The sequence below is a fragment of the Pseudoliparis swirei genome, chromosome 12 (assembly GCF_029220125.1).
Source record: "Pseudoliparis swirei isolate HS2019 ecotype Mariana Trench chromosome 12, NWPU_hadal_v1, whole genome shotgun sequence".
NCBI lineage: Eukaryota > Metazoa > Chordata > Actinopteri > Perciformes > Liparidae > Pseudoliparis > Pseudoliparis swirei.
The window spans coordinates 5,696,793-5,718,390 of record NC_079399.1 but is presented as its reverse complement, the minus strand read 5'-3'; the positions used below and the strand labels follow the sequence as shown (position 1 = coordinate 5,718,390).

General features: G+C 45.8%; 1 protein-coding gene across 3 annotated transcripts; it reads right to left on the bottom strand.

Moving 5' to 3' along the window:
• Positions 1 to 879: 879 nt before the first annotated feature.
• dpf3 (double PHD fingers 3) lies at positions 880 to 21,562 on the bottom strand. Of its 3 annotated transcripts, XM_056427590.1 has the most exons (12): positions 21,381 to 21,562; positions 14,543 to 14,703; positions 13,391 to 13,498; positions 10,737 to 10,870; positions 10,447 to 10,542; positions 10,127 to 10,199; positions 9,658 to 9,699; positions 6,906 to 7,046; positions 6,690 to 6,818; positions 4,260 to 4,372; positions 3,672 to 3,753; positions 880 to 3,553 (listed from the first exon to the last, which is right to left on the bottom strand). In XM_056427590.1, the coding sequence occupies exons 1-12, from the start codon at positions 21,410 to 21,412 to the stop codon at positions 3,486 to 3,488; spliced, it is 1,179 nt and encodes a 392-aa protein (XP_056283565.1). In that variant the 5' UTR covers positions 21,413 to 21,562; the 3' UTR covers positions 880 to 3,485. The 3 variants fall into 3 exon arrangements, with proteins under 3 accessions (XP_056283565.1, XP_056283566.1, XP_056283564.1); XM_056427591.1 differs by lacking the exon at positions 9,658 to 9,699 and having other exon boundaries at positions 21,381 to 21,558; XM_056427589.1 differs by lacking the exon at positions 9,658 to 9,699 and having other exon boundaries at positions 6,690 to 7,046.
• Between the last annotated feature and the right edge of the window lie 36 nt (positions 21,563 to 21,598).

The following is a 21,598-nucleotide window of genomic DNA, read 5'->3' as shown; positions in this document are numbered from 1 at the left end:
GCTCTGCCGTGATACGCGCCGACACATCCGCACACACAGGTGAGCACCCCCGTCGGCTCCCCGTGTATCCAAATCCTAGAGACGCGCCTGGTCTATCCGGTGCTGTACTCTATAGCCCAACAGCGCCCTCTGGTGGTAATATGATGTAAGTGCTATGATATCATGAATGGGCAAAGCGCCAAACCATTTCCAGAACTGTGATGACAAGGATAGTTGAAATGACACGTAAAATAAATTAACAGTCTTTGTAAAATTATTTACAAAATCTAGGAGGGTTTGGACAGATTAAATCTGTAATTTACACATACAGGTTTTACTGCTAAATAAATCCACATGCTTATGTACCTCTTAATAAAATATATGATCCAACTGTCCAAATATATTAGTTATGATGAACTCTCTTCCAAATCCATATGGAAACTATTCAAGTTAAAGGTACAGGTGTATAGACAATACATTGGGTAAGACGTTATCTTTATGGGTACATAAACTCTGTCTCCATTGTCTGAAGAGCAACTCCAGACTTTACACTCAAAGTCATCACACGCTTCAGGGTCTTTCCATCTTGGATTTCCCAATTTAGGTGTTTTAGGTTCATTCTGTCAGAAAGGCAGCCATATTTTTGGGAAGAATGATGACTTATCCGTTCATTACATTATAATGGATATATCAGATGCAGCCATATTGGCAAGAGCCAAAGAAACCACTCAATATCTATTTTCAAATTGAATACACAGCTTTAGGCTTTCCTGCTAATGGATAGTTTAAAAAAAAGGGAACAGAAGCAGAAAGAATATTTTCTATGAATATATTTTACAGGCAAAATGTTCAACCTGAAGATACATTTCTTGGATAACGTGCAAAGAAACGAGACCAATGGAAAAAACAAAACAAATCTTTATTTCAACACAAAAACAACAACATTTACTTTGACAAAACACAACACGCATGTTAAACCACTGACGGCGATGGCATCAAATAAGAATGACATCCAAGACGTTTAAAAAACAAAAAAGGAAGACACAAAGGACCATGACACCCGCCATGGAACGACACAATAAAATCCTCTTCGTATTATTATTAACATCATGTACTGTATCTACACTAGCTCATGATTGTCTGTGGAAAAGTAATATCAAATATAAACTCACACCAACAAAAAACAAAAAATCAAAACACAAATGCAGATTGTGACATCCTGTGAAGGCTGAGACACACGACGTGTACTTTAAGAGCTTTTTATGTTTAGTTTTCAGATTATTCTTCAAGGTTCTTCCTTTTCACGACCGTTTGGATTAGTGCTACCAAATCTGTTCCGTAAAGAAAATACTGCAAATTACACGGATGGGGCTTCGGAGAATTCACGTTCCCATCGAACACATCGTCCCAACTGCTCGGTCAAAATATGATTCTACACACATTTCTCTGGTTGATGAACAACAGTGGTTCCCAAATGGTGGGGTGGAGCCCCCTAGAGGGCCGCATAGGTACTGCAAGGGCCACAAAACACACACAAAAAACCTTTTCACCAGTAGATTCGGTTTTAAATGTCCAACCGAAGTGCAACTAATACGGATATTATTATATATATTATATAAGCGGATCGCTCATTAAAAAGCATTTTTCCAAATATGGCCCACTGTCCAGTCGGGGATTTTGTCCACTTGCTGAAGCAACGAAGCTACGTGGGACATGTGGAAGAGTGATACTCTGTATTCAGAGTCGGAGGGCAGTACCTTTAAAAAATTAAAATAATAAAACAAGTTTGATGGTAAGGAATACATAAAACTGTTAATCGGGCGTGGGCTGCAAACATTCGCACCCTCGGCTAACGCGTCACCTCTACAGCTGTAATCTAGAGTTACACAACATCAGGTGATCCTTGTGTCTTGAGTAAAGACACGTTTAGATAACATATTCATATTGAACACCAGAACATAAAGTGGAAATTCTGGGAAAATGCTTTTTTTTGTTGACGTTATTTAAATATATTTAATCTCCTTTTGTGAATACTTTCCTCAGCAAACAATAATTCAATGTATGTGTTTTTTGGGGGCTTTAAAACGTTTGGGAACCACTGATTTACAGTAACAATGATCTCCTCGACAGTAAAACTGGACCAATAAATAAATAATAATAATTCTACGTGAAGAAATGTTATTATTCGTTTTGTAAAGTGTCCCGTTGAGCGCCGCGGCGTCCGGCTGACAGCGGAGGAAACAGAAGACGGACGCGGATTACGAACGTCGCCGCGCTCCCCCAAACAAAGATTGATAGCCGAGGCGTTGTTTTTCCTATTTTTGTACCGCTCTGCTTCCTCTTTGCGAGGGATGGAAAATCACCCGAGCTCGACAAAACCCCCCCAAAAAGTAAAATACGGCATAACTAAGACCGAGTCTGTCCGGATATGAAGGAGAGGAACGTCAAGAAGAGTCGGACCGCGGCTGAGGAGTCGAGCCGGAGACGGAGAACCTAAACAAACAGTCAAACCCACGAGGGGAAGCAAGGGAAACGGCTTCAGCGCGACGGACTCAAATGAACTGAAATCAGGGGGGGGGGGGGATGTATTTCCACATACACATGTACTACACAGTATTGGGCCGTTGCCAATCTTGCTTTGGCGTGGCGCCGCCCGCCGAGTGGTGAGGTAGAGAGAGATGACCGGACGGCATGACCTGTTACGGCCGAGGGGAGTGTTGCTCGGCTACACGAGGGGTCAAAGGTCGCTGCGCGTCAAACAGGAAAACCTGCCCTGAGCCTGCTAATGCACTGGAGTGTGTGTGTGTGTGTGAGAAAGAGTGTGTGTGTGTGTGTGTGAGAATGTGTCATTCTATCTGAGAGAAGCGTGTTTGCTTACAGGTATGTCAAACAGTTAATGTATAGGTACAAATATATAAATATGTGTGTATATATACACTACCGTTCAAAAGTTTGGGATCACCCAGACAATTTCGTGTCTTCCATGAAAAATCACACTTTTATTTATCAAATGAATATAAAATATAGTCAAGACATTGACAAGGTTAGAAATAATGATTAATATTTGAAATATTAATTTTTTTCTTCAAACTTCAAGCTCAAAGGAAGGCCAGTTGTATAGCTTATATCACCAGCATAACTGTTTTCAGCTGTGCTAACATAATTGCACGGGTTTTCTAATCAGACATTAGTCTTCTAAGGCGATTAGCAAACACAATGTACCATTAGAACACTGGAGTGATAGTTGATGGAAAAGGGCCTCTATACACCTATGGAGATATTTCATTAGAAACCAGACACTTCCACCTAGAATAGTCATTTACCACATTAACAATGTAGAGAGTGTATTTCTGATTAATTTAATGTTATCTTTATTGAAAAAACAGTGCTTTTCTTTGAAAAATAAAGTCATTTCTAAGTGATCCCAAACTTTTGAACGGTAGTGTATATACACACATATATATATTTGGTGTGTACGTGTGTGTTGAGAAGGATGTCCGGGGAAGTCAAGCCTCTCCGTAGGCGGAGGCCTTGTCTTTCAACAGGTCCAGACACACGTGGCAGCTCCAGCTCCCTGTGAGAGAGTGAGCAGAGAGTGAACTCCTCGCCGCTTTCCATATATAGCCTTTAGCCCGTCGCCGCTCTCCAAACACACACACACACACACACATCAACACGCTGATGTATTATACCTTCCGGAGGCTTGGTCATCGGAGGCTTCAGGCAGTACATGTGGTATCCCCGGTCACAGTCGTCACAGAACAGCAGCTGGTCCTGCAGCAGCAACAAACCATCAACGGCTTAAATACACGTGATATATATATATATATATATTATACGTGACAAAATAGGCAGGAATCCTGCCTGGAAACGGTTATAAATGCTGGAGTAAGTACATAGTTGTGTTATAGATGTGACCCACATTATGTTGTGCTGCATTCATCGGCGTTTAAGGAGATCAGAGCTGGGTAACATGATACATTACATAACACACCTCTGTCGAAAGTGTTAACGTAATCATTGTGGGTTTTTTATGCTTTCTTATCTTGTGAATCCCTGTCGATTTTGAACAAAATGGTGCTATGCATATGAATGTTGTATCCAATAGAGTGAAAACATCATTCAAACTAGTTAAATGAATCACATGGAGGGCGACTTGTATTATCTGCGTTGCCTTTGACGGCTGAGTGCTGACGGAGGAACATCGGTGACATCATTAAAAAGGAAAGCGGGTGATATTTTGGGGGCGACGTGACCTCGCCCTCCTGAGTTATACATACATCGTTCTCTGAGGTGCCACAGAGGCTGCAAGACTTGCACTCTATGCACTGCCACTGGTACGTCCGCACTGCCTGCATCATGTTATCAGTGAACTGCAGACATGTGGGGTGACCTGCAGAGGGACGGCGAGGGCAGGCGAGAAAAGAGGCAAGAAGGAAGGAAGGAAAGGGGGTGACAGAGTAGATTGCAAGAAAGAGTTTACAAAACAATGTCAGTGGCGGTTTGTTGGTGATAGCTGAGAGACACGGAGCAAGAGCTTTGAAGACCAAGACGGACATATTTAAATAATCACAGTGCCTGCTGCAGGCTTCATGTTAATAATAAAATATTAATATACAAAATATAACATTTTAAGTATAAAATTGTATATCAAAATTTTGTACTGTAAAATATCAAAATAAAATATACAATTTGAAATATTAAAAGACAAAAATGGAAATATAACATTTTAAATATAAAATATAAAATTGTATATATGACATTTTAAATGTAAAATATAAAAATCATATATAACATTTTATAAATGAAATTTTAAATCTAAAATTGTAAATGTAAAATTGTATATATAAAATTTTAATTGTAAAATATAAAAATAAGATATAAAATGTTGTTAATCAAATTTTAAATATAACATTTCGCATATAAAATATAAAAATGTAAATATAACATTTTATAAATAAAATTTTAAATATAACATTTTGAATAAAAAATATGAATATACATTTCTTATATAAAATATAACATGCTCTGCTGCTTTCTTACAGCTGTAGATTTAAACTGGTCATCTTGGAGTAACACAAATAAGGAAACAAATGGGAGAGATTGAAAAGTAATTTAGACAACGTTATTTCTCCCTTCAGAAGATGATTGCGGTGTCTTTACAGGAGCTGGCAGTCAGTGTTAACGTGCTCTGTAATTGCAGCCCATAGTGTTGACGGTGCGGATACAGCTGCATGAAATGTGGCATTGAAAAGCAATCAAGTGATTACACGTCTGGAGAACAAAACACAAGCCGAGCGGTATTCCACCATCCTCCCAAAGACCGACAGCTGTGACAACTCCAAAAAGAAATGTGAAATGTAATAACCGACACTCTGCAGCTACTGTCGAAGCCTTTCGCGGCTATCTGCGCGACCCCGGTATCAATGGGGTGTCAATGAGCCGCGAACGTGCCGTAATGAAGGACTCGCATCTGGACCGGGAAAGCAGCCAGAAGCATCAGAAACGTTCTCCATGTCGGGCGAATAGAGGCGAACGTGATCGGAGAGAAGCTCAAAAGCAGACGCCTCGTCATGAGGGTGGAGGATAGAGCCGTTCTGCTGGATGCCGACGAATAAAATGAAAAGGGAAGGACGGAGAGGAGCACTGGAGTGCCGATTGGCTCTTAGCGCTCGGCTACCGGTCCTCTTTAGCCAATGGAGGGACTCAAGAGTCCATGATCCTCCCTCCCCCTTGCCACACTCATGTAATGTATTCCTCGTTCTCTCTGCTCCACTGTGTCTGCTAATGAGCTTTTCAGTCCACATTTAATTAGGACGTGGAGATTAGTTTGTGATCTTGATGATTTTACGCAAGCAAGGGCGAAGAGGATTATTGCTGGTGTTAGGAAGAACGGAAAATTTCTTCACGCGTTCAACAGTAAAGAGAATTATAAAATGCCACTTCAGGCAACATGCCCCCCTCCAAAAAAAGATGTTTTTTTAGAGAGGAATATACTTCCTACATCTTTAAACAAAAAGTCCATAACAAGTCTGGAGATCTTCAAGACCAGTTGACTGTTGTCCGGTCTTCCCTGAGTTCCCACGGTGAAAACGTTCAATCAGAAAATTGGTTTTATCGCCACGAGGTCCAGGTGGTCAGGGGGTCCCGTCACCGCCTGAAAACATAAAGTCTACCGCGGGCGAGAAACCATCTCACTTGTTGAGATGAATGCTCTCTTATTAAAGAAGACGTTTACAAAAAAATTGTAACGTTTTTTTCCAGTACCGAATCCTCCTGTGAAACCACCACTTGGTCCCCAGCGTGACGCGGTCCAACTCGTGAATCGACTTTGCTGCCGTTTCCTCCCCCGTTTCCAGTCTTTGTGCTAAGCTAAGCTAAGCTAACAGTGTCGTTGCTCATCTCACTTTTGGCGGGAAAGCAAATAAATGCATTTTAGATGAGTAGGAGTGGGTTTTCTCACATAGTTTATATTTTTTGATCGGAACGACAATAAATAACACTCGTGGTCCGTCTGCATGGAAATCAAGAACTCCTTTTTTTTTTCTCACAATACTCTGACTTTATGATGTTGTGTCCACTGTTTCGGCATCCTCTAGGTGTTATGTCTATGTATTGTCTTTTGTCTTATAATAAAAAAATAAAAAATAAAATAAAATAAAAAAGTAAAAAAATAACTCCTGCACGGCGCCGGCAGACCGGAGACTCACCGGAGCGCCCGCAGTCGGAGCAGGACACCAGCTCCTCGGCCTGGCCCGTCTTCCTGTTGGAGTCCTGGTCCCCCAGGCAGAAGTCACAGTAGTCGTTGGGGATGATGGTGCCGTCCGCCGCCTTCTGAGCTGTCGGCGCGGAGAAAAACAGAAGGGCGCGTGAGGTCACCCGGTTCACCGAGAACCGCGGGATCGAACCGCTCGGCCGCAGCTCACGTTTGTGGTTGTCTGGGCAAAACGGAGGAGACGGGGCCATGTCCGACTCCTTCTCCTCCTCCTCGCCCTCCTCCTCCGCCAGGTGAGTGTGGGTGTAGTGGTAGCTCAGGCCGGGCCGGTTCTTGTAGCGCTTGCCACAGACTACAGACGACACGTAAAAAAAAAAGGGTCCGTTAGGAACACGTGAAGAACGAAAGAACGGCATCCGACATCCCCGTCTTCGTGGGACATGAACATTTTAACATCATTTTAACATTCAGCTCGCTGTTAGTCTTTATGTTTGTCGATTCTCCCCGTTATATAGTGACTTAACGCTAATAAGGATATATTATCTACGACATAAGGAAATGGTTTCATTGGTTGAAACGTAATCCAGGCAGGACGAAAAGCTAAACATCGAATCAGGCCTTGATTTGAAAATGATTTTATGGAGGTATAAGTCGCTTTGGATAAAAGCGTCTGCTAAATGACATGTCATGACATGTAATGTAATTTATCGTGGAAGTCTGGTGAGATGACTAATACACAATGGGGACAGGACTCAACAGATATTACGAGAAACCAGCAAACGATTAGAGCTTTATCGGCTTTATTTTTTTATAGCGACAGAAGCCCATTTCCGCCAGTAAAAAAGAAATAAAAAATAAAAAATAATGTTTGCTTTTTTTCTTCTCTCCTGTTATCTGCCCTGTATGGTAAGAATACGGAAGCTAACGGGAAAAGAAAAAGAAAAAAACTAGAACAAATAAAACCGCGCCACTGAAGCGCACTTACTATCTCATTATTTCAATATTTATGTTATCACAGCTAAATATCCATTTTATTTTTCTCATTTACAGGCAGGAAATGGGCTTCCATAGTGGATTGTCTTGAATGAATCGGCCTATTTGTCACAGGAAAGTGCCTGAAAGCTGCAAGACGACGCCGACACTCAGGAGAGCGCCGGAAGCTTTTTGCCCAAATGTCAGTTCAAGGCAAACTATATTTCTATATTTAAACTTCTGCAATTGGGGAATGTGGATGAATCAGAAACGCTCTGCAGTATTACTGTATGTTTGCATGATAAACATAGGATGTTTTTATCAAACCAGAGTTTGTTTACACTTTAGATCATGGTTGCATATTGTGGAGATTTATTTTGTGGGAGGTTGTTTTATGTCACATTATGCCACATTATGCGGCTAAATGCCACTATATGCAGCTTTATGCCACTATATGCCACTATATGCAGCTTTATGCCACTATATGCTAGTTTATGTAGCTTTATGCCACATTATGCCACATTATGCGGCTAAATGCCACTATATGCCACTATATGCAGCTTTATGCCACTATATGCCCCTATATGCCACTTTATGCCACTATATGCCACTATATGCAGCTTTATGCCACTATATGCCACTTTATGCAGCTTTATGCCACTATATGCCAGATTATGTAGCTTTATGCCACTTTATGCCCCTATATGCCACTTTATGCTTCTATATGCCCCTATATGCAGCTTTATGCCCCTATATGCCACTATATGCAGCTTTATGCCCCTATATGCAGCTTTATGCCCCTATATGCAGCTTTATGCCACATTATGCCGCTAAATGCCACTATATGCAGCTTTATGCCACTATATGCAAGTTTATGCAGCTTTATGCCACTATATGCCAGATTATGTAGCTTTATGCCACTATATGCTAGTTTATGTAGCTTTATGCCACTATATGCCACTTTATGCCCCTATATGCAGCTTTATGCCCCTATATGCAGCTTTATGCCCCTATATGCCACTATATGCAGCTTTATGCCCCTATATGCAGCTTTATGCCCCTATATGCAGCTTTATGCCACTCTATGCCCCTATATGCAGCTTTATGCCCCTATATGCCACTATATGCAGCTTTATGCCACTATATGCCACTTTATGCAGCTTAATGCTGCTAAATGCCACTTTTTGCAGCTTTATGCCCCTATATGCCACTTTATGCAACTTTATGCTTCTATATGCCCCTATATGCCGCTTTATGTCGCTGTTGCTGCACTGTGAAGTCGAGGAAATCACAAGTCCAATGTATATAAAACCAGATTTGGAAGCATTAATGTGCTCATGAAAAAAAAACTATAATCTATAGTCTAATATTGCAGTAGCTCTAGGGGTCATTGTAGACCATAACTAACATGTTAGAGCTGTAGCCATCATAGAAGTGTCTTATTCTACTGTATATTTAAGCTGCTTTTCTATGCTGGACCCAATTCTGCAGCCATTTTTTCTCCCCACCAGAAAACTCTCTGCCAATCCAACCCTACGATCCAAAACACATTGAGCCGAATGAAACACATTCAATAAAGCCCCCCCAGTGGGAACACTTCTACAACGGCTACATCAGTGGATCACGTCGCAGCTAGTGCGGCTTTCAAAAAAGAGAAAACATGCATTGCACAGTGCGACATGAGTGGAGCTGCTGCTAAAAGCTTCATTTGGTGCAAACAAAACAAATGCGCGCGCTAAGTAAGGCGCGCGGTGTTAGTGTCATGCAATGCTTGCACTGAATTTCGGGGGGGGGGAATTGACTAGCATAAAAGCATTTAAAACGTTAGATATCTCCAGGGGATTAGCATTCAGGCAGCCGCTCCCGAGCCAGACGCCCGGGAGCAACAAAGGGAAGGGGAAAAAAGAAAGAAAGAAAAGCCAATCATATAAAAAAAAGACAGTTCACGGAGAGAGCCTCTAGACGGACAAGATGGCGACAGGTGCAGATACCTTCTTCGGCCTTTTTTGAGTTATGCTTTTGTTTGTATTTATCTGCAACAGAGAAGACACAAAAGCAAAAAACAATAAAAAGGAAAGACAGCACACACAAGACACTGAATGAGGATGAGATTCATGTGGTTTGGCTCTCTCGGGGGGGGGGGGGGGGGGAGATATTTCTGTCCGAGTGCGCAAGTGGCATGCCAGTCAGGTCTGGATTAACAGCGAAGCCCTTTCTTCATGCTGCAGAAGAAGAAAAGGGGGGGGGGGGGGCATCGGGAGACAGAGAGAGAGAGAGACTGCTGGATTTCTCTCTGTTTATATGAGCTACGGCTTTAGAACAAGCATGTCGAGAGAGGGGTTTTAAACACCGTCACTTTTCTAACGGCAGATCGAAGGAGGGCAGAGTTTCTCCGCTCCCTCGAGCTTTCGGCAAACATTCTCGAATGTGAGAGTTACGCTGGCCCCGTTTCTCTCTTACTGTCACAGACGTAAGGCTTGTCCTGGTCGTCGGCGTTCACCGGCTCCGTCCTCCGGCGACTGGATCCTCTGTTCTGGAAGGAAACGCAGCGCTCGTGTGACGCTCAGACCTCCGACGCAGAATACGTTACACACATTTTTAACACATCAAAAAACAAGGTTCATTGAGATTTTTTATTTTTATGAAATAGATTTTAATGGTAGCAAGATGCTGTAGAAATCACTTTTTCATTTAATAGATTTTGTATTGATGAAACTGTTACTATTTTCATTAACCCCCCCCCCCACACACACACACACACACGCGTGTGTGACACTCACTTTCCCTCTGTTTCTGTTCTTTCTCTTTGGAGTATCCTGTTCAAAGTCTTCGTCATCATGGAGACCGTCCCCGTTTTCCTCCGCCTCCAGAACTCTCTGCACCACACACACACACACACACACACACACACACACGCACACGCACACGCACACGCACACGGGAGGGTTAGGTACAAGTGTTTTTTTTATTTTTAAAGGAGGTCAGAAAGAAGTCAAGCGGGGGGGATTTGAGTTCATAATTATGCAATCGATGAACATTAATAATACATACTGCACACGCGGTGGACTACCTGTATTTCCAGCAACGTTTCCTCCTCCTTACAGATGTTGTTTTTTTTCTCCACCAGGCTGTCCCCCCTCAGGAGGGCCTCCAAGGCCGTGGCCTCCACTGGGGGCACCTCGCGCTTGGGGGCCAGCTCGGCCTCTGAGGAGAGGAGAGACAGGAAAGGGCCTTTTAGATATCGGATCCCGTGTGCACCTTTGTTCTCCTTCTTTTTGTACAATAGAGGGGAACATGTTCTCCGCCGAGCAGCAGAGGCATCGGCATCAATGAGGACGCTGTGCAAGTGCTGCCTCGGCACCTGAAGAACGTTTAGAGTAACAGTGGCACAGTAAGAGAAGAGATACTGAACCGGAACGAGAAAACATTGCTCATAGGTCTCTCTCTCTCTTTTTCTCTCTCAGGACATCCCCCCCCCCCCCCCCCGCTATATGCCTCCTCCTTCACCTCCTCTGCTGACACACTCCCTCCTCTTCTGCACTGCTTGCTTCTTTCCTCACTACCCCCACACCCCGTTTCCTTTGCCCTCCTTCCCCTTTATGACCTCCTCGCCCCTCCCCTGACTCATGGGACAAGACATGGAGAATGTGGAGCTGAATGTTCTGTTCTGCAAAAAGGAAAAGGAAAGCCCCCCCCCCTCCCCTCCCCTAACTAAACCTCCACACGTGCTCACATATCATATTGATCTGGATCCACTGCTGACCTGAAAGGGGCCCTGCACCCATTTCACCCCTGGAGGGTCAGTTTACTCCGACTACTCGGCAGCTGCCGAGTCTCTTTTATGGGGCAGGAAGAAGAAGAAATAAGCGATGCCTCTTCTGGAGAAGCTCTCCAACCTTTGAGAAAATAAAGCCCGATGATGTCATTATCTGGGTTTGGACTTGAGACTTTAATCTCCCGACAGAAAGCTGGCGAGTCGCACTCGAGGCGTGGGATTTGAGTCAAGTCCAGTGTGGTACAAGACCAGGTTCAGTCAAGTCCAGGTCGAGACCAAGTCCAGAAACTAATTGAGTCCGGTACAAGAACATCAGAGATAGTAGTGTCTTCCCCAAACTATTGCAGTGATTAGGGATCTCTATATATATAAACAATATTGATCCATCTTCTTAGATGAATTCAGGTTTGAGGACCATGGCAGGTTTCTACAAGTGTGTTAAGAAAGAGGCGGAGGGGATCATGTTGGAAGAATAGTGCCGTACAACTGACCCCGGATCAGCTGGACCAGTTCTAGCCGAGACCAACGAGGTCGGAGACCAAGACTATACCAGACTTCAAAGGGGTCTTGAGATCGTACTCGAGTACGAATGAAATATGCTTTAGAGCTGCATCATGAGAGGTTGCCCCGCACAACAGACTAAAGAATCAGGACATATCTCTCTGGAGACGCATCACTGACCCGGCCCGTGCCATCGCACCCCCGACACCAAGAGCAGGTTTCGAGACACAAGAAAGGCGTTAGCTTAAATGCTTTTTGTGCAATACGTCATATATATTACATATCGCACTTATATTAACTCTCATGCTTCCGCTTGCTTTATTCGTAACCCTCATTAGATTAAAAGGGCGCAACATGGCCGCTCAGGCATGTCCACTTAGCAACGGCCTGAACAAGATTCCGCTTTCCAACTATCTCAAAGTAACCTTGTGACACACACACACACACACACACACACACACCTCTCTTTGCTCAGGAAGCATTAAATAAACATAAAGCGTTTCCAAAAGGCTGAAAGGGGAGCACTCGCATTCCTCTGTCGTGTTATGATAGATATGTGGGCCAAGCTGCAGAAAGGGATCTCTGAAAAACAAAACCCGAGACGTCGACTCCTTCGCCCTGCTCTGGTTAACTGCAGTGTTTCTCCCCCCCCCCCTCATGCCTCGGTCGTGCGGTGGCTTCTGGGGACTTTCTTCTCTCTGGTTGCTCTTCTGCGTGAAGCTGAATCGTTGTTGGTGGAACACTCTGGAGTATCGTCGACGGCGAGGGGGAAACAATGGCGTGGCCGGGCGGACACAAAGACCCGCCTATACGTCTCCCACTTATCGGGTTCCTGTGGCATTCCTTTGCTAAAATCCCCTTCAACACACATACACATGCACGGATACACACACACACACACACAAACGCATAAAAACAGGACACACTTCCACCTCATACGACTCACTTGCATTCTAATGCCTCATGGACAAATGATTATAGAGGCCCGGTTAGGGCGCTTCTGTGCCGCAACAGAGAGCGAGAGTCATGGGTGGGGGTGTTTGTGCATGTGTGTGTGTGTGTGTGTGTGTGTCTACTGCCAGGGAACAGTGAGAGGAGGTATTGATTCGGGGGGGGGAGTGAATGAACCTGGAGACCTGGCGGGAGAGAGAAGGACTAACCAGAGCCAGATGGTCAGATAGTGAGCATTAACGCCTGAAGCTCGGTGCGGCCGCAACGGCAGCGCAGAGGGCATGAACACAGCGCTCGCGCGTGTGTGTGTGTGTGTGTGTGTGTGTGTGTGTAGGTGCACTGAACACCAACAAAAAGGAGCTGGCGCACCGGTTTAAAGTGGCTTCCATTGTGAAGCCGTGGGTCGATACCGCTGCGGCTTTGGCGTTCACCGTGCGCGCATGTCAATGTGCCGTGTGTGTGTGTGTGTGTGTGTGTGTGTGCTTTGATTGTCGTACCCAGTCGAAGCTCACACAGGCGGAGCTGGGGATCCAGGGGAGGGTGGAGTCGCCGCTTCTTTCTCCAGCAACGCGCTGGATAGGTGTACATCTGTCCTGCTGCTTGGCCTGGACACACACACACACACACACACACACACACACACATAAATATAGGCGTACACATGTGCAGAAGCACACAGGAAGAATTTTAACAACCATTGGCAGGTTTACAGTTTTAACAGAACTTGCATTGAGACCACGACACACACACACACACACACTCACGAACACAGACCACGATACACACGCTCTTTTTTTCTTGACACTTAATATGTCTCGCTTTCATTGCTCAGGCTATTTGTCCACATGCTGCTTAGATTCCAGAGACTCACATAAAACCCAGAATCCTGCTTCTGACAGCGTCACTTCATGTTTTAGAGGATGACATCGTTTGGTTTTACGGCATTGAGTTATTTAAATATTCGCTTCGTCACTATTTCAAAAGAAGCCGACTTCTTGCACTTGATATCGAATTGGTCATGTTTGTGTCTCATCCTATGGAGATGGAGACAGAGATGGGGGAGAATGAGCTATTTTCTCTCCCAGCGTGAGCAGAGGGAAAACACACAGGAGGAGGGGGGCGGGGACGAAACGCAGAATAAATGTCATATGATGCGAGTTAGGTCTGCCACAAAGTATAGGGTGTGGCCTGAAGGGCTCTGAATACAAGATGAAGAGGAGGGCTATTTGTGTCCACCTCTCGGCGAAGAGCAGATTGTTCCCTTTGGCTGGACGGGGGCGACCCAGATGTGTTCCGACTGCACGCCTCGCGATAAAATCAGCGAGCGGCAACTTGTTGTGATGAATAAAAGATGGGTCGACTCGAGGGAGGAGATCTGGACATTAAATCCTCTCCGTGCATTTCGGCCGTTTGCTGCGCGTTAGATGGGGAGATTGATACCACTCTTACGGACCAGCAGCTACCTAGCCTAGCTTAGCTTAGCATAAGGACTGGAAACATCTATCCAGAGGCTCCGAGAAAACCCCGACATCTCCCCCCCCCGACAGCGGGGCGTCTCCATCTCTTCGGGCGAGAAAAGTGACGACGAGCGTGTGTTTTTTTCTTCTCTCCCCTGGATGAGATGTCCAAAAAAAAAGCGATTCCCCCACCTGGCTGCCGGTGGCACTTCTCCATCCAGATGTAGCAGTTGTTCTGCGCCACGCCCGTCTGCGAGTCCAGGAAGGGCATGCGCACGCTGCGCTCGGCACACAGGCGGGCATTGTAGCTGCGGCAGTGTTCGATGGCCTCCTTGTAGAACTGGTCGCCGAGCCTGAGCACCGAGACGGAGAGAGAGAGAGAGAGAGAAGGTAAACGGGTCAGGTGGACGTCAACCGACGCGTTCATTTCATAACGTCGGGCTCAAGTCACTGGCCCATCTCTGCCATTGATCTGAGAGATTCGCAGCAAAGACATGTCGGGGCGCTTGAAGGCAACGCCGCGTGCCGGGCGGCTGATGTTTTAGTGCGGAGTGCAAACTGAAGACGAGCCCCGGTTGACTTTAGCTCAACGCAACACGCCCGGACGTCTTCGCCGCATTGTCGCTCGCTGGCTCGTCGCGTAAAGTCGTGATTTCCCGCAGACGTCAGATCAGAGCGGGAAGGTGAGAAGAACGTCTTCGCGCGCGTGAAGGCCGCGAGGGCGGGCGAGCCACACGCACGCACGCACGCACGAGAAGGTATAAATCAGGATGTGTGAGCCATAACCTCCACCGTCTAACTCCCAGAGGGAAGATTTCTGCAGCAAAGACCAACAACAACAAAAAAAGATTAAGTTACTTTGACCAAGAACTAAATATACACCTTGAGTAGGTAATTCTTTATTCAATTAAAGCCCAGAGAGGAAGATAAAGGAGACATCGTCCTAATGGGGCCTGACCTGTGGCGAGCAGGAGCACACATTTGCTCTCGGTGTGTTTTATTTCATCTCTAAGCTAATATCTGAGCAAAAAATACATCACCAGCATCTGTTGCTGCAGGGGAGACGGAGAAGCCAGAGCAGCGGGCTCGAGTCTCTCGCCTCTCGGTTATTGTGCGTGTCTATTTGACTCAAAGAGCAGCGCTCTGGTCGCACTGAATCTCACAAAGATGCGGCGGTGTTTGGAGGTGGAGGGGTGGATGGAGGGGGGGGGAGGGACGGGTGAAAGGTCAGAGTGAGAAGCACCGGAGAGGGAGCGAGGCATTGCATGTAGTGATGACGGAGAAGATGGAAGGGGGAGTTCAGAGGAGACGGAGACGCTGCTTGATTTGCGTTTGGAAAGAGGAACTAAAGAGATGAAGAAAGCACAACGTACGGATATCCGGAGGGCGGAGGTTAAATCACCTTTTAGTCTGAATTATTGTATCGTCGCAACAATGACAACCGTCAGACAGGTGTGCGATCACATGACGCCAAACATCTGACGACCCCCCACACATACCTCATGCTGTGGTTTTTTTACAGCAGTGCGGCAAACATGCAACAACAAAAAAAAGAAAGTCAAACTAGATGCTCTCTGCGTGCCGCGGCTGTGTAGATATAGATATAAATGATGGTCCTCCGCGCCCGTGTTGCCAGGTGACCGACAGAGAGGGGGCAGGCGGGCTGGCGTTCTCTGTTGGCGGCGCCGCGTCGTTACACTGAGACGGACGAGCGGGCGCAGAGATCCAGCCCAATCCACAAAGTCTCCGGAAGAGACTTCCTGTCACATAACTCACGTTCCCAGAGGTGGAGCATTATCTGTGCTGTGAGTGTGTGTGTGTGTGTGTGTGTGTGTGTGTGTACAGGCATCTGTCTTCCCCACTTTCTTCTTCCCTCTCTTCCGTGTCGTCCCACATCGCCTGTGCTTCGTCCCCGGGCGGCTCCGTAAACTCTTACATAAGCGAGCGTTCGTGCCGACATGTCCGGCTGCTTTTTGTCTCCAGAGCTGTGCTGATGTGTTTAGTGAGAGTACAAAATAAATAAATAAATGAACACACGTCTGTGTGTGTGTGTGTGTCTGTCTCTATGCCACCAAGACCATCTGTCTACGGGTTGCATGTCCCGATGCCCCCCCCCCCCCAACCAGATACAATCACCAGAGATTCTCCTGTTCCATTAGTCGGCTGTATGGCCGATGCCGGGGATGGAGCTTAAGTAAGTGGACTTTTTGCATGTCGGGGAACACATTCCTCTTGGTCAACAACTTCCTGGATACTGATGGAATCTGCAGTTGCTCTGTGTGTGTGTGTGTGTGTGTGTGTGTGTGTGTGTTCACTGTGATTGTCTCAATTGCTCCCATACCAGCACAGAGGAGCTTTGTATGCGACCGTGAGTCTTTTTTTTTTTCTTCTTCTTTTTTCCCCCAGCGTTTGGAGGTAAAAGCTCACCGGGGCAGAAGCTGAGCGACGACATCAATGTTCAAGCGTACACTTAATCCTTCGCTCTATTGATCAGACTTCCTGCTGCCAATCCTCTCCTTTTATCTTACTCTTATCTGCCCACGCATGTATATGTGCACGTCAGTTGTGCTCATGGCACCTTTTTTCTTCCTCCTCGCTTCATAGATTTAAGAGAGAACAACCCGAAACGCACGACACACCGCTGTCACGCTTCCCTCCACGTTCACTTCCTTCTCATTCGCGGCGTTTCCTTCCCGTTTCCGACAAGTCCGGAAAAAAACGCGGCGCGGCCATTCATCGATTTGTCGATTCACAAATTAAACTGCACCGATTCAAAGCTGCTCAACTGGGAGGGTTTCCATGCGTAAAGCACATTTTAACAATTTTTTTACATTTTTAATAAATGATTTTTCAAAAAATCAAAACAAAAAACACATTTTGCCTCGAGGCAGGAGGTGTATAATCACGTCCTGCCAAATGTTTCATTGAGGCTCTCGACTTGGAAGCAGCATCTAAACTGATGGCTTTAAAAAAATTAAAAATAAATCCATGAATCTATTCGTGTTTTGTTATTATAAAAGAGAATGAGAGTTGAATGTGGGAGACTTTAAAGTGTTTCTGTCGCCAAATCAAAAAGGAACACAACGGGGAAAAAAATACTGAACGGAGCCTCCGGTGATCTACACAACGGTTTAACGTTGGATTTCACAGCAACAACCAGCTGCGTGTGTGTGTGTGTGTGTGTGTGTGTGTGTGTGTGTGCCCCCGTTGGCATTCTTGCAGGTGTGTGTGCAGTGGCGCTGAGGTATGTGTTGAAACATTGCTCCATCTCTGAAACTATTAGCATTTAAAACAACACGTGCCCGAGGTGCTATAAGATGTATACCTGCGGTTCAAACTATGACACGTCATATATGTTGTTCACGTTATATGGACATATATAAAAGGAGTTATCTTATGTGTGTCAATACGTTTGCACATCGTAAGTTAAAACAAACCGCCTGAATGTTATTATATCTATTTTACTGTTAAACTCTAGTTTTTAGATGCTATAATATTAATGTAGTGGTGCCTGGCCTTGGTAACTAACACCATCACTCAAGTTGCACACATATATACTGTGCCTTTTGTCATTTTGAAATATACAAAGCTTAAAAAAATCCATCCGATGAGCCGTGTATCGTCTGCGTGACACGACATCGCTCAGCGTGATCCGTGTGATTGGTCGTTTGCGTGACCTCATCCAGCACAATGAGTCAGAGGTACAGGAACCGAGAACCGTACGATGAGCTCTCCAACAAAACCGGACGCGTCTTCTATACTAAAAGCGTGCCGATGTGCTCAGACGTTGCAGTCGGCGCCTCGAAAGGAAGATTCTGAACACGACTCGTGGTGGTTGTCGTGGGAACGATGGAGAGGGAGGGAGGGGGGGGGGGCACCACAGATTAGGCAAAAGATAATACGGGAGGTGGAGATAAGTCCACTTGTAGGGAGGCCCCAAAGGAAATGCAGGGCAGGGCGACAGCATGTGGGCACTGATGGGCGTCGTTATGGCACTTTGTAGGCCGAGCGAGCGGCAGAGAGGGAGACGGAGGGGAGGAGCCAAGGAGGGAGAATGGGAGGGAAGAGGAGCCCCCCCCCCTCCGATATGTCCCGGGGCACACGTGTTCCCTTTCAAACCCTGTCACACTCATTTTCTCTCAAATGTACACACGGGCGCACTCACACACACACACACACACACTCACACACACATGTTTGTCCGTGCGTAAACAGACACACAAAGGGGATGAAAGGGAAAGGTGCAGAGTGCAGTGGGAGGGTGAAGCGAAGGGGAAAACCCAGATTCAGATTTATTTCAGATGCCCCCCCCATGTGGTCGAAGGACACACGTCTGCGCCTCGTCTCCGCGGCGTCCTCTTGAGAGAAGCTCACACGTGCATGCAAAACAAATAACATAAAAAGAGAAGGCCGTGTGCAGAAAAGGAAGAAAAGAAGAAAGAAAAAAAAAAAATCTGGATTGATCGCGGCATGGAGGTTTCTGTCAAACGTCTTCCTGGTCATTTAATTCCCCCCTGCCTGGAAACCATTCCCGGACATTCCCATTCACCGGCAGACAAAGGCCAGAGTTCACCCCTGTGCTGAGGGTGTAGTAGAAATGTATGCAGTAAATGCAGCAGGCAGACAGACAAGCCCCTTAACCCCCCCCCCAACAAAAAAAAAATCTCCATCATTCACTCGCGTTCCCTCTCACGCAAATTGGGGGAGGGGTGGCCAGCTACACAACCGCCCACGCATGCAAAAAAACACACACACACATAATAAAAACACAACTCCACACACGCCCCCCACCCCCCCTCTCCGCATCTCGTTTACATTTGCCTAAATCTCAGCCCACGTCCTGGTTTTTTTTAATCCCTATATGCAAACGCAGCCAAGCCACCTTCCACCTGAGCTCTCTTGTTCATCACAAATCCGAAACATGATGATAAAAAAAAAAGGAAGGGAAGCGAGAAAGGACGCACGACGTGCCCCTGAACACGTCCCTGCATATGAATCACGTCGCTCATTTGAATACTTCTCATGTCAGCTCTTCATTAAGTCCCATCCCACAGAGCCACCGAGGTTTAAGAAACCCCACAAAGAGGTCTTTGTATCAATAAACCCCCAAAAAAAAGAGAGAGTTTAAATAAATCAAGCGAATAAGCGCGGCTGAACACGACCGAGTCGAGGGAGCCAGACGTATTTACTGCGAGCAGCTGGTTGCTGTAATTCATCTTTCAGAGCGGGCAAGATTATGATCACGTCCTTACTGACTGCGTATGATTCACCAGCCGCATCCTTAGGACGGATGACAAGGCTGCCCCATTGTTTCAGAAAGACAGTGGACTCAAGGCGACTGTCCGGCCTGAATACTACACCGCGCCAGTGTGCGTTTCCCGTGGTAGTAACACACACGTCACCAAATATTATCTCACTACGCCTACGCGACAGTTTTCTGTTGCGTTATGGTACGGGCTTATGCGCGTACGGGTGTTGTTGGTAGGTTGAGTCCGGCCTCCAACCGACACGTAAACACAGTGTTTTTCTTCATTTTTGTTGTTGCAGATATTGGATGGGGTGGAGGGGTCGGGGGGGATGGGGTGTGGGGGGGGGAGACTGTCTGAGAGAATCCGTTCATATATACGGAGGGCAGATGGGGTTCCCTTCCTCCATCAGTCTGTCTGTCTTTACATGTACCTCGGCCTCTCTCAACAGATGGACCCGGGAGAATACTGGGACGCTTCTAATCTGCTGCTCTGCATGCACAACTGCAGACATGACGCGCACACACACACACACACACACAGAAAAGACCCATTCACCTACATCCTCTCCAGCCTAATCTGTTTCAGTAGAATACAGCAGTTTAAGAGACGTTTTGCCGGGTGTAGAGAATCAAATCTCTTTAGGTTGTCAACAAAGAGCTCCACCGCAGAAGAGCATCGCGGGTTCTCTTGACGAGAAACATTTCATTCATTTGACAGTTGACAGTTAACTTTGCACTTCCTTTGCGATTGCAAAATTGAGTCGAGTCTTCCAATCAGGAAGATTGATATGGCCTCTTGCTAAACAGATTATGTGATAATTGTCTCTCGCTCTGTGCACATTCCATATGACGAGTGGTAAACATCTGCTGTCAGCCATGGGGAAGACAGACGTGCATTCATTAATATTTTCTGAAATACAGCTGGAAGTTATTGGTGCACTTAATACAGGGCAGACATGGGGGGGGGGGGAGGGTCTATGTAATTTGTCAATTAGTTTTAGAATTAAGAAATATTCCATTCGTAATTTAGTGTTGCATAAGGTCAAATCATAAATATATATATATTTAACTAGTCGGTTTTTCCCACATTCTTCCATTCTTGCATCTGATCTCATTATCTTATGTCTCTACAAATCAGAATATGTTGTGTGTCAATCTAACTTCAAGGAAATTACACGCCCCCTAAATCTGCATTACATCGCATATGTTTTTGTTCCTTCCTACATGCATGCGAGGATCTCGACACTGTAACATATCATGTAGCACCGACGTCCATTGTTTGCACGCATTTAAACATTCGCAGCAAAAACCCCGGAGCCGCGCTGCATGTGCGCGAGAGCTCCGCCGCCTCTCAGTGTGCGCTTTGTGACATTAATTGCATGAAATTATCTATGCAAATTGCGCCGTGTAGCGCTGACAAAGAGAGCCGTGCTCGCAAAACTTCTGTCAGCCGTGTTTATAAAAAACATTTTTTTAAAGAAGCACAAATGTGGACAATGGCAACTTTCTGCGGAGAGCGCGGACATTTACACGCGGCTCGCGGAACGTTTTCGCCGCATATTGCGCACGAGTGCATGCCTTTTTATAATAGTGTTACGCGGCAGAGCAAGTAGGCAACGGTACCTGCGAGATAACACACGGAGACCGCCTAAGTACACACGGCGGAAAGTGTAAATGATGTGGTTTCTCGTTCAAACGCGCGTTCAACCCGGTGCGGGGCGACCGCCGCACCTCATGAAACAAAGGAATGGTTTTTATTTTGAGAAACAGAAATGTACTCACGATTTTAGAGGATTATGAATGACAGTCGCCATTTTCCCGCACGACTGTAACGTAATATTCCAAATCTCGGTGTAGTTTGGGACCCTTGTGAGAGAAAAAAACAAAAAAAACACACACACAACAGCCAATGCGGTCGTGGGCACTGTGCTCCCGACCAATCAAACACCGGCATTAAGAAGTGGGGCGTGGCTTCGGAGTAATCTGTCAACATTAGTGTC

Bases quoted from the DNA above. Each gene is read 5' to 3' on its own strand.
- dpf3 (XM_056427589.1), bottom strand. From the start codon at position 21,412: ATGGCGACTGTCATTCATAATCCTCTAAAATC. The intron at 10,543-10,736 runs GTAGTCCACCGC...TGTGTGGTGCAG, and splicing joins AAACGTTGCTGGAAATACAG to AGAGTTCTGGAGGCGGAGGA. The intron at 4,373-6,689 runs GTGAGTCTCCGG...GTCCCTCTGCAG, and splicing joins CTCCGACTGCGGGCGCTCCG to GTCACCCCACATGTCTGCAG.